General features: G+C 40.0%; 1 protein-coding gene and 1 pseudogene across 5 annotated transcripts in view; both read left to right on the top strand.

Moving 5' to 3' along the window:
* The window catches only part of SMC5 (structural maintenance of chromosomes 5), a 99541-nt gene that overhangs the window by 65076 nt on the left and 20905 nt on the right, over window positions 1–13560 (top strand). For all 5 annotated transcript variants that reach the window (XM_027614393.2, XM_027614394.2, XM_027614392.2 and 2 more), the window contains 3 exons: window positions 1419–1592; window positions 1683–1852; window positions 13131–13254. In XM_027614393.2, coding sequence (XP_027470194.1) covers window positions 1419–1592; window positions 1683–1852; window positions 13131–13254 — 468 coding nt within the window. The remainder of the gene's footprint in view (window positions 1–1418; window positions 1593–1682; window positions 1853–13130; window positions 13255–13560) is intronic.
* Window positions 5337–9445, top strand: LOC113933983 (annotated as a pseudogene).

Here is a 13560-nt window from a genome sequence, read left to right as displayed (position 1 = left end):
CACTCGTAGTTCCTCTATTCTGCTGATGCTGGGAGCTCTCTCATCATATAAACAATCTCCAAGACTCACACTAAATTCATTGCTTCTATCATAGGCAGAAAAAGGAAAGAAATCTCTTCATCCAAAAGAGGTTTTTCTGTAACACCAGTTTGCCTGTTTTTCGCTTGTAAGCATCTAGGACCCAGTTAGAGACCCAACTACTAGTTGTTATATTGAATTTATTAGAAAATGTGTTTTTAAAATTTTGACACCTGGTGTTACCAGTATCCCTAGGACAATTCATTTGTAATTTAGGGACTCTTTATACTTTACTGAGAGAAGATAGAAATAGGGGCTGATTACCAACCCATTTTGCGCAACAAAACTCCACCAAGCTAATTAGAGTAGAAGTTGCATGTGTCTTTGATGAAAAATGACATTATGGGGAACATTTGGGGAAATGAATATTAGGACTCTCCATGTGGGTGTACCTCTCTTCTATCATTTAGAAAAGAGGACAAGACCACTTATGGACTTGCCCTTATTAATTTCTAGGACTCTCCCCGTTGGTTAAATTGTCTGCTGCCAGCCTCAGGTCATGATGTCCTTTTTGTTGGGAGGGCCCTTACCTCACTGTCAATTTAAATTTATTAGAACTTGAGTAGCCTAACTTCTTCTAGCTTTTCCTTCATTCCAAATTATTCAGCAATTTGTGGATGCCAGATTATACCCTGTTAAACTTAAGTGTGCTTAAATAGGTCTTTCTCTTCACTTAGACTATAAACTTCTGGATAGAAACAAGCCACAAGAGTATTGGTAGTGAAGCTTCAGAGATTGGAAAAAACCATACATGAAAGTCTACTCTTCATTACTATTCAGAAATATATAATGTTACTGTATTTAGAATGTGCTTTAGTTTTTCGAACTTTTTGTTTCAGTTCCAAAAAAATGCAAAAAAAGTTTTTTTTTGAGATCCTTAAAGTGTTTCCATTAAGTCTTCTTCCAAACATACAGGAATTAGGTATGATTATGTATCTGTGAACAGTATAACTGAGGGAAGGTGAGAGAATAAATGACTTAGTTGAGCTACCACAGTTCTGTGTCCTGGGCAACTGTTTCCTGGTATCTCTTCTGTAGACCCAACAAAACTCCAAAAGTATGCTCACTTGGGAGAGATTATATAGTCAAGTAGAAAAATAGCCACCTTTGCTATGGTTGTTTGGGTTTTCTCCCTTCTCTCTTCTTTAGTGTTCTCCAAAATAATAACCTAAAGTGTATCAGCCACCCTTTTAGAAAAAAAAAAATGAAAGTACATCTGTTTTGACCTTCTAAAATTCACTTGATCTATATTTTCCAATGCTTTAGTCCTTTTAAAAATATTTTAATTACTATTAGATGTACACTCACATTTGTTTGACATTGTTTGACTTCTGTGACAGGTAATACAAGAAACCCGGTTAAAGCAAATGTATACAGCAGAAGAAAAGTATGTGGTGAAAACTTCCTTTTATTCAAATAAAGTTATTTCTAGTAACACATCCCTAAAAGTAGCCCAGTTTCTCACAGTCACTGTGGATCTAGAGCAAAGAAGACACTTAGAAGAACAGCTAAAGGTTGGTTATTTTGACTATTAAAAAAATATTAACTGAATTTGTAATATTTTAACTAGAACTGTTTTTAAAACAATTTTGATTATTTTATAGGAAATTAATAGAAAATTGCAAGCAGTGGAAGCAGGGTTGATTGCCCTATGTGAGAGAAACAAACATCTAGAACACAAAGACAATGAGCTTAGACAAAAGAAGAAGGAGCTGCTTGAAAGGAAAACCAAGAAAAGACAATTGGAACAAAAAATTAGCTCCAAACTAGGAAGGTATCATTCAGCCTTTTTGGGCAGGCGTGTGGAGGGGGGGGGGGGGTACAGGACACTACAAGGATATTATTATTATACAGCCATGCCTTGTTTTATTGCACTTTTTTTTTTTTTTAACAAATTGAAGGTTTGTGCAGCCCTGTGTCAAGCAAGTCTGTTGGCACCATTTTTCCAATAGCATTTGCTCACTTTGTGCCTCTATGTCACATTTTGATGATTCTCATACTATGTGTTTGGTGATCAGTGATTAGGACTCTCTGAAAGCTCAGGTAATGGTTAGCCTTTTTTAGACAGAACACTGTCACACTTAATGAACTACAGTGTAGTGTAAACACGATTTTTATATTCACTGGGAAACCACAAAATTCTTTGGATTCACTTTATTGCAGTGGTCTGGAACCAAATCCGCAATATTTCTGAGGTGTGCCTGGACCCTGTCATGATGTTGCAATTCCCACAAACACGTTTTATCCAAAAAAAGTCATCTGTAGGGCAAAAGTTGGTGAATCTTAAGTGTTGTGAGTTTTCCTAGCCCCGGATTAGCCGTTTTTATCCCTGGACCCCTTTTCATGCTTAAAAGTTACTGAGGACCTTGAAGTTTTGTTTATATGGTTTACATCATTGATATTTACCACATCAGTAATTAAAACTGAGAATGTTTAAGCAAAATATGTTTACCAAGAAGAGTGGCATTGTTTTACGTCTTTATCAGTCTCTCTAAATGAAGTTATTTCATATCTGCTTTTACTTTCAGTCCGTTGTGAGGTGTCACTTTTGAAATATATGGAGAAAATGTGGCCTCACATAGATTCGTAGTTGGAAAAGGAAGGAATACTTTAGTAGACTTTTCAGATAATTGTCTATCGTCTTGTTTAATACTACATCAAAACCTGCCAAGGTGTGGTTTGTTAAAGTTCACTTGCAATGTGGAATCTGAATCGGTGAAGTAGATTACTCTTAAAGTCCATTGCACTGTAAGTGGATCTTTTAGCCAGTGATTTTGTTACTTCATGCACTGGTCCTTTAGATAATGTTGGCTCACCAAGCTGCATAGGTCTTTCAGATGTTGACACATTTTATTGTGTAATATAAAAAAATCTAAGAATTGGGAAGCTGTCAAGCTTACAGTGTAGATACAAATTTTCCAAAATTTTAATTGGCACGTGAAAGTTGCTTATCATTGTTGACAAATATTGACAGTTATTTTCCTTGAAGTGATAGGCTCACTTCGTTCACTTTGGGGCGGGGGGAGATAAAATCTGCCAAATACTTAAGTCTCAGTAACCATAGTTTATTCTTTTAAATAAAAATGGTATTTCCTGAAAAAGTATCTAGTCCAGCTCCCAACTCAGTCACACAAGTGCTTTTCCTTGAGGCAACCATCATACTTTGGTTGCATTGTAAGTACTGTGTGCTTTGTAGTTCATCACACAACATTAAAAAGGTATATACTCAATTACTACTGGGAGGTGGTTCAAGATGGCAGCGTAGGAAGACACTGAACTCCTCCCACAGACAGAGCAAATCAACAGCTACAGATGAAAGCGTTCCCTCTTAAAAAGACCTGAAAACTAACTCAGCAGCTCTTCCATAACAGAGACAGGATCTCACGTAAAACCCCACCCCTAGTGTGGTGACCAGCACTTGGGAAGGATATCAAAAATACGGAGTTTTTTCCTCGGAGGAGCAAGGAGTTTGTGCCCCAAGTCAGGCACCCCCACGCTTGGGACCTGCACCAGAGAGATGAGTCCCCAAGATGCCTGGCTTTGAAAGCCAGTGGGGCTTATACATAGGGGAACAGTACAGTGGTAGGGAACAGATTTTGCTCTTTAAGCGTTCGTGCAAAGACTGACCAACGGACCCCGTGTAGAAGCAACAGTGTGTGTGGAGGAGATTCATTGCTCATCTTAAAGCATCTGCCCAAGGGGCAGGAGCCTAATGGGAATCTATCCTGGGACACAGGCACCGGTGGACACCACTTTTATACTCTCCCTCTAACCTGCTAGTGGGTGTATGGCACCCCCAAGTCCCCACCAGAGCTAGGCGCCCAAGGGTCTGAAACAATCTTCTTGGCAGACTGCTGTCCCCAGGGTACTGCATAGACAGCAGTCTGAACACTCTCCAGTCTTCCTGTGAAAAAGACTTATTTGCCCTAGAATTCAGCCTCAGGGGCTTCAGGATTACCAACACATTCAGAGGCTACGAAAGTGTTCTCAGGGAACAGGGTCCAGGAGATGCCGTCTTTGTGCTCTGTTGGCCTTGCTAAAGCTCACCAGTACCTTCCAGAAAGGAGCTCCTACACTCACCTGAAGCCCTGATGTTTCCAACAGTTTCCTAGGGGACACTTCCAGGATGCCTGGTCTGTAGACCAACAGGGTGTATGGTGGTTCCAAAGGACTGTGTCTGTATTTGCATACCTTAAAAGCTGCTGCCTGAGGGTCCTAGCTTCTACTCTAGCTTCTCTTCTGCCTGAAACTAAGAGCAAACTGAGATCCCTTCCTCTGGAACACTCACAGGACTTGGCAGTCCCTCAACAACTGGGACCTGTCAAGAATAAATCAGGTTGCCTAGACCACAAAGGTTCATGTCACCACTGAGAGCTAGAGGAGGAAACCAACACAGAGTCAAGCAAAATGAAGAAACAAGAACTGTTATGAAATGATGTTAATTTACCTAATAAATCAAAGTAATGGTTATAAAAATGTTCACCGAACTTGCAACAGGAATGAACACAGCAAGAATTTCAGTAAAGAGGTAGAAAGTATAAGCAAGTACAAAACAACTTCACAGAGCTGGAGAATACAACAGCAATTACAAAAATACACTGGAGGGGTTCCAACAACAGACTAGATGAAGCAGAAGAAAAATCAGTACTGTGGAAGATAGGGTAGTGTAGGGTTCACCCAGTAGCAAAAAAGAATTTTTTTTTTTTTTTTTTTGAGAGCATGTGTGTCATGACCCTAAGAATCATGACCTGAGCTGAAATCAAGAGTCTGACACTTAACTGAATGAGCCGCCCAGGTGCTCCGAAAACAGAATTTTATTTTTTTTTTAAAGATTTTATTTATTCATGAGACAGAGGGAGGGAGGGAGAGAGAGAGAGAAGCAGAGGGAGAAGCAGACTCCCAAGGAGCACGGAGCCTGATGCGGGGCTCGATTCCAGGACCCTGGGATCATGACCCGAGCCAAAGGCAGACACTTAACCATCTGAGCCACCCAGGTGCCCCGAAAACAATTTTAAAAAGTAAAAATAGCTTAAGAGGCCAATGGGACAACATCAAGCAGAGTAACTTTCACATTATAGGAGTCACAGAAGGAGGAAGAAAAAGCAGAAAACATATTTGAAGAAGAAATAACTTCCCTAACCTCGGGAAGGAACAGACATCCAGACCCAGGAAGCCCAGAGAGTTCCACATAAGAATAAGGGGAAATCTGTTCTGCAGGAGACCACTTTTTTTTTTTTTTTTTTTTTTACTGAAAACAAATCACTGCAGAGTCTGACACCAGTGACATTTGACAGGACTGGAAACCTACATTCCTCAATAATGAAGAATTTACACAATGTTTGAGGCTTTTGATGTTTTTGTTTTTAAGGCCTCATGACTCAAGCATATTATTTGTGTCAGAGAATATAACCTCATTACTTTAATATTTACCATTTGATCTTGTGGATCAAAGTATTTTATCCCAGAGAGGGAACATTCACTGGTATAAAAAATTCTCTACCCCTCTACTGGAAAGTGATTAACACTTGAATATTTAAAATCAGAATTCTGTTGTCATATGCTTTGAGGAACAGTAGACCAAAGGAGTCATGTACTTATGAATATGTGTAATTTATAGGAAATTTCCAATCATTAAACAGTGTATCCAGTTCAGCACAGAATGGTTTCAAAGAAACCATACAAGACATATATAGGCTCTAAGATGATCAAGATTGTATTGTAGCTATTGTCAGATTAGCTACAATTTAGTTCATCAAGGATGTGTACTGTTGAAGAGCTTAATGAAGAGTTTTAGACATCTAGACATAGTTTAGAATTTTATTGCTAGGTCACAAGGAACTACCTATGATAGGACATTTGAAGTTCTGTGAACATTCAGGTATGATTATCATGTGGTGGTCTAGAACATTTGCCAAAAACATCATGAGCACTTAATGCAGTATAGGAAAAGCATATCATGTTATTATAGATTCCTGAACAAAGGACCACAGTGGATTTGGCTTCAGACTCATTGTATCATTAATCTTCCGTGGAATTCAAGGCCAGAGTTTATTGTTGGTACTCACATCATCCTAAATTATGCAGAAGTTAGGGCTGAAATATGAATATTTGGCATTGAAGAGTCTCTTCCTGAGACAACTGCTGACAAAAGCCAAGATTCTGGATCTGATAATTGTATAGACATAGTCAAGCCTCAAGGAAGCATTGGAAAGGTTTGATCACAGCCCAGCCCCCTTCTGCTTCCTTCCAGAGCTCCAGAAAATCATCTCACACAGCAGTCTCAGACCCTTCCTCAACACCAACAGAGACCCAGCAGACACTTGCACTCCTCCCAGACACCATATAGCAGCTCCAGAAAAGATGGTAACAAGGAGGTCATTGTTTGTCCGTCTTCCATACAGCCAGTGGCGTCTCAAGCTGCACATTTACCAGTTCCTTAAGGCTTGTCTCAGTCTCAGGTACTTCTAGCTCAGTTACGAGCCATGCAGCATCTGAAAGACCAGTTGGAGCAACAGACATGGATGACAGAGGCCAATACTCATCAGGCCCAAGAAGAACTAAGAAAAATTGAAGAACAGACTTCAAATGGCCCATGGTTAAGGGCTGCAGATGTTTTTATAACAATCCGGCCCTGGGTTGAATTTTGATTCCATTTCACCTTCTGGAAATTCATCTAAATTCCAGCAACTTGTACCTCTGAATATTAAGGACCAGGTTATTCACACTAACCGAAATTAAAGTGGAATGAATACTGGACACACTGGCACATTCAGCATATGATTCAACAGCAGACTTTACAAAGGCCATCATATCAGAGTCAACAGAACGTACTGAGCTGGCACCATCAATAAACCCCTCCCTCCAGTTGGACACAGAGCGCTCTTACAGCCCCACTGTATGACACTATGAGGATTTCATAGCTGGAAGCATGGTCCAGATTCCATCTAGTATGCCACGAAACAGAACCCAGACGGCTGCAGTAACGACATTCGTTCAGGACGCATAAGATTTTCTCAAGGTCAGCAGCTTGGTGATGAGTGGTTACATTAGTAGCTGCTCCCGGAGCTTGGGGGGTGGTCATGGTACTGTGCACTGTGCTCGTGGGGCAAGTGGTGCCCGCCTGCTCTCCTGCGGCTCCACAACAGCAGCAGTCACAGATGTGGTCAGTCCCACGGCAGAGTTCCCAGGAAGGGCAGCTTGGTCGAGTCCAGCAACTATCTCTGGCTCAGCTGACCCAACTACTGCAGCAGTTTTTCCAGACTTGAAGGCTTCCCATGGAGCAACCTTGAAGCCAGCTTATCCTGTCTGCTGCATTTCCACTACAACAGGGCCCTTTCCCTCAGTCCCATCACCAGCAACCGCAGCCTCGGCGACAGGAGCATCTGAGTTGGCACAGGACTGAAAGTTTGACCTGTTCTTCTAAGGTTCAGCCACGGTAGGCCATATGCCTCCTCTGACCTCAGGGAGGAAAGGGTTGGCCATGAAGAGTTGCTCGGAGGATCTGAAGCTAGGATAAGTCCTAGTAGTTTCACAAGAAGCAGTATTGAATGTTCTGGAATTCTAGTTCCTGGAATTACTTAGCAGGGAAAATGCTGCCTAGTGCTACAAATAATACATTAAACACCAGCCAGTGCGAGACGAACCAACTCTGACAGTGTTGGACTTTCCCAGCTGTTTTTGGATGGGGAAAGTGTATTGCCAAATATTAAGCTTAGCTATAAAACATGGTCTCCAGTCAATTAGAAAGGCACTAACAGTATTAGTAACCTGGTGGTTCTGTGCCTGTTTTCAAGTATTATAGGACACATCACTGTCATGTTAGGGGTTTGCTTACAACAGTCCCATGAAGATAGTCTAGTACGCCCACTAGGCCCCTTCCCGAGCCTCTCTCCCTTTTGAGGGAATGATGAATAGTAATTACCGTCAGAATGTCGTGTGGGTACAAATTGTCTATGTACAGATGCTGTAAGTACTATGGATATGTCTGGATAAAAGAGAAAGCTAAAAAATAAAAAATCTCAGATGCAGAAAAAGCATTTGACAAAATACAACATCCATGTTTAATAAAAACTCAACAATATGGGCAAAGAGGGAACATAGTTCAATATAATCAAGACCATACATGACAAATCAACCCCCTCCACTTATGTAAGTATAACCTTATACTCAACAGTGAAAAGCTGAAATTTTCCTTTAACATCAGGATCAAGACCAGGATGCCTACTCTCCCCACCTTTATTCAGCAGAGTGTTAGAAATTAGGATTTCTGAGCAGAGCAGAGTAGGCAAGAAAGAGAAATAAAAGGCATCTAAACTGGAAAGAGGTAAAACCAGCACTAGTTGTGGATGACAGGATTTTACCTAGAAAACCCTAAATACTCCACCAAAAGAAACTTGTAACACTAATCAACAAATTCAGTAAAGTTGCAGGGTACAAAATTGTCATATAAAAATCGGTTGCATTTTCATATACTAACAACACACTCAAAGATTAAGAAAACAGTCCCATTTATAAAATTGCACCAAAAAGAAAATGCTTAGGAATAAATTTGACCAAGGAGGTGAAAGACCTGTATACTGAAAACCATAACACACTGAAGAAATTAAATTTGACACAAATAAAAGATTTTCTGTGCTCATGGATTTAAAGAATTGATATTGTTAAAGTGTCCATGTTACCCAAAGCAGTCGATAGATTCAGTGGAATTCCAATCCATTTCCAGCAGCAGTTTTCGGAATTAGAAGAATCGTAAAAATTTATGGGGCCACAAAAGATACCAAATAGCCAAAGCAATCTTGAGAAAGAAAAAGCTGAAGGCATCACGCTCCCTGATTTCAAGCTATATCACAAAACTATATTAATCAAAACAGGGTATTGACATAAAAGCAGACACATGCATTAGTGGAACAAAATAGAGAGCCCAGAAATAAACCCATGTATCTATGGTGAGTTGCTTTGTGACACAAGAGGTAAGAATAAACGGTGAAGAAAGGATGGTCTCTGCAGTAAATGGTGCTGGAAAAACTGGACAGCCTCATGCAAAGAATTGAAACTGGACCACAAGCTTACAGCAAACAGAAAAATCAACTCAAAATGGATTAAAGACCAATATAAGACCAGAAATCCTCAAACTCCTGGAAGAAAACAGTAAGTTCTTTGACATGGGTGTTGGCAGTAATTTCTTTGGAACTGACTCCAAAGGCCTTGGCTACAAAAGTGAAAATAAACAAATAGGACTACGTCAAACTTCAGAGCTTCCACATGGTAAAGAAAACCATCACCACACCAAGAAGGCAGCCTCTGGAATAGGAGAAAATATTTGGAAATCATGTATTCGATGACGGTGTAGTATGTAAAATGAAATGAATTCCTACAACTCAATAGCAAAAAAAAAAAAAAAAAAAACCCAATCTGATTAACAAATGGGCAGAGGATCTGAATAGAGGTTTTTTTCAAAGACGACCTGCAGATGGCCAACAGACAGCTGAAAAGGTGCTCAGTATCACTAATCACCAGGGAAATTTAAATAAAAACCACAGTGAGATTACCACCTCACACCTGTCAGAATGGCTATCAAAGGACAAGAAATACCGAATGTTGGCGAGGATGCTGGCGAGGATGCAGGAAAAGGGAACCCTTGTCCGCTGTTGGTGGGAATGCTAATTGGTGCAGACGCGGTGGAAAGCAGTATAGGGGTTTCTCAAAACATTAAAAATAGCACTACCCCACGATCCAGTAATTCCACTTCTGGGTATTTATTCAAAGAAAATGAAAGCACAGATTTGAAAAGATGTCTGTGCTCTCCTGGTCATTGCAGCATTATTTACAAGAGGCAACCTCAGTGTCCATGGATGGATGAATGGGTAAAGAGGAAGTGAGATACACGCAGACACATGCACTGTGTGTGCACATGCTGCACTACTACTTAGCCATTAAAAAGAAGGAAATCTGTTGTGACAACGTGAGTGGAACTTGAGGGTATTATGCTAAGTGCAGTAAGAAACACAAATACCACATAACATCACTTACAGTGCAATCTAAAAAACCAATGAACAAACAAAAACGCATAGATACAGAAAACAGATCGGGTGGTTGCCAGGGAGGGGTAGGGAGGAGTGTTGGGGGTTGGTAAAATAGGTGAAGGTGATCGAGAGGTACAAACTTCAGTATAAAATAAAGACTCGGGGCGCCTGGGTGGTTCAGTTGTTAAGCGTCTTGCCTTCAGCTCGGGTCATGATCTCGGGGTCCTGGTATCGAGCCCCATATCGGGCTCCCTGCTCGGTGGGAAGCCTGTTTCTCCCTCTCCCACTCCCCCGGCTTATGTTCCCTCTCTCCCTGTCTCTCTCAGGTTAAATAAAATCTTTTAAAAAAATAAGTAAAAGACCCATAGGAAGGTAATGTGTGGTGTGTGACGGTAGTTAATAATACCGTAATACCGTATTGCATATTTGAAAGTTGCTAAGAGTAGGTTTTTTTTTTTTTTTTTTTTTTTTTTACTTTTATTTGAGAGAGAGAGACAGCGAGAGAGGGAACACAAGCAGGGGGAGTGGGAGAGGGAGAAGCAGCAGGCTTCCCGCCGAGCAGGGAGCCCGATGCGGGGCTCGATCCCAGGACCCTGGGATCATGACCCGAGCTGAAGACAGACGCTTAACGACTAAGCCACCCAGGCGCCCCCCTGAGAGTAGATCTTAAAGTTTTCTTTACCAGAAAAAATCTTTTATAACTATATATGGTGACAGATGTTAACTAGATTTTTGTGGTGATCGGTTCATGATATATACAGACATCAAATCATTATGTTGCACACCTGAAACTAATATGTCAGTTATACTTGAAGTTAAAGATTCGTAAGACTCACGATTTAATAATTTTTACTGTCATCAAAAATATTAATCGAATTTGGCATTCCTGAAATTTTTGAGTACACGGCAGTGAAGAAACTCATGACTATGAGTATACTTGGGTGCTACTACCTAGATTCGTTCCAGAGCACTAGCAGTTTTATTCACCATTGCTTTTATACCATCAGTGCAAACATCACTGCAGTGAATGGGGCAGTTGGGTCTTCTTACAACAGTGAAAATAGTTCATGATTCCCCTGAAATGGTTTCAGGGATCCCCACAGCCTCTGGACCACACTTTGAGAATGACTGACCCAGACACATAACCAGAATAATGGGTCCGCTGAATTTGGATTGGTGGGAGATGTACAGGCAGTGAGATTATCAATCCAGACCATTAGGCTGTGCGTTTTCTCACCACTTCTGAAAGGGTGTGATAGGAAAGGGGGAAGATATGCTGATTTTCACAGAAGAGAGTGGGCGTTGGGGGTTTATCCCACTCTTCAACTGTAATATCCCTTGTTACAATTGGAAGTATATCTGCTTAGCCTTAGCGGTCATACAGTCCACAGAATTTTATACAAAGATGTGAGTAGTCTAAATCTTATCCTGAAGGAAAACTGCTAGCTTACTGTGAGTGCCCAGGCAACCTTTCTTAAAACTGATTATATGTTTTATTGCATTTGGATATTTTGTAGAAACTAGGATATGTAGGAGGGGGTAAAAGCTATTAGGGTGTTCATTCTAGGGGGAAAGAACATGGCTTCCAGTTCAGAGGTTTTTCCCATGGCCTATCTCAGACCTTTTTGTTGTGATTTTTTTTTCCCTATAAAGATTTAGATATTAATGGCATAGTCAATCTTTGATCATAAATGACTGCTCATTGCCTTCAGTTAAGGTATCTGATTACCTTGACCTAATGTAGTATGTGTTTTTAAGCACATTCCTAAATTGAATCGTACGTGAAATGCATTAAGAGAATTTGTTCTTTACTGGTTTGTTGTTGTTGTTTTTAAATAAACATTTGGCCATTTACTATTAGTGAAAAGGTAATAATGTACCTTGGTTGCTTAAACCTACTTTTTTAGTCTAGCTGCCTAGGGTTTCATCTCTAAGCCTCTTTTCAGCCTTCACCTTTGGCCTCATTCCCATCTTTCATCAACTACAAGACACGTAACCTTTCCTGTTCGGCTCTCCTATTGGACCCATTGTCTAAAACCAAACTCTCTCTTCATAAGTAATGTGGATTTTTGTAGTGAAAGGGCCTTTCATAACCATCACCAGCCTGCTGTCTCCTACCTAGAGTTAATCACCTCTAGTTACAAAATTCCTTTCCTTGAGACTGAATTTCAACCTTTTGTAGTCTCCTTTCACTCGACCCATTTCACCTCACCTCCCTGGCCTCTCCTACTCACTCTCTTCCATGTACTGGTCAGGCCCCTCTCTGCAGCATCTGCTCAACTTGTTCATTCTTGTGTATTAGTGTTTCCAAACTGGGTTCTTGATTTTATCCTGGAGGCAACATAGTGGGGTGGAAAGAACTTGGACTTTGGTGTCAAACCCATCTTAACCATGTACTATGCATGATCTTAGGTAACTTAACTTCTGATCCTTAGTTTCTTCACCTTGAATAGCAAAATAGTAGTAACTTTTAGGGTTGTATTGTCTTTTCACTATATATTTTTAATCTGTTAATCAAATCTCCCCAGTTAAGCTGCCTTAGGTAAGGGACTATGTGTAAACAACATTAACAACGATGGTTAGTAACTAATATTCATCCATTGGTTAAAGGCCCAGCAGTGTACTTAAGTGTGTTACATATTTTACCTTTTTTAAGTTTTCATCATGGCCGTATAGGGGAAGTACTATTATTTTTTTCTAATTTATAGATAAGGAAACTAAAGTTCAGAAGAGTAACTTATCTAGTTATACTGCTCATTAGTGGCAAGAGGAAATTCAAACCCATCTTTCTGATTCCAGATCCTACACCATTACCACTATCATTTCTTAAACTGTGCTGGGCACATAATATCTCAACAAATACTTTTTGATCCTGAGTGGTTACATAACAAGATTATTTAATCTAGAAGCTAGTAGTTTTTATGTCTGAGTAGCATTATTAAAAAGCCCATCAAACAGCAGGAGACCTAAAGATTTGGGCTCAAACCTTGTGTTAACTCTGATTTCTACATCATTATATGTTTCGTACAGTTTAAAGCTGATGGAACAGGATACTTGCAACCTTGAAGAGGAAGAGCGAAAAGCAAGTACCAAAATCAAAGAAATAAATGTTCAAAAAGCAAAACTTGTTACTGAATTAACAAACTTTGTAAAGGTAAGGCATTATCTTAATTTTAGTCACTTTTTTTATAGCAGGTAGATAAGTAAATAAATTAAAAAACTCTTGCTAAGAGTTTATTATCAATAATTTTAGCTTTGACATTTTTCATTATAGGTCAATAAACTGGTTAAAAGCACTCATTAACAGGGAGGAGGGTGGGGGGATGGGTTAGCCTGGTGATGGGTATTAAAGAGGGCACATTCTGCATGGAGCACTGGGTGTTATGAACAAACAATGAATCATGGAACACTACACCAAAACAAATTATGTAATATATGGTGATTAACATAACAATAAAAA

Source organism: Zalophus californianus, chromosome 13 (assembly GCF_009762305.2).
Source record: "Zalophus californianus isolate mZalCal1 chromosome 13, mZalCal1.pri.v2, whole genome shotgun sequence".
Classification (NCBI taxonomy): Eukaryota; Metazoa; Chordata; class Mammalia; order Carnivora; family Otariidae; genus Zalophus; species Zalophus californianus.
Note: the sequence above shows the minus strand (reverse complement) of the source record. Positions and strands in the feature narration are given on the sequence as shown.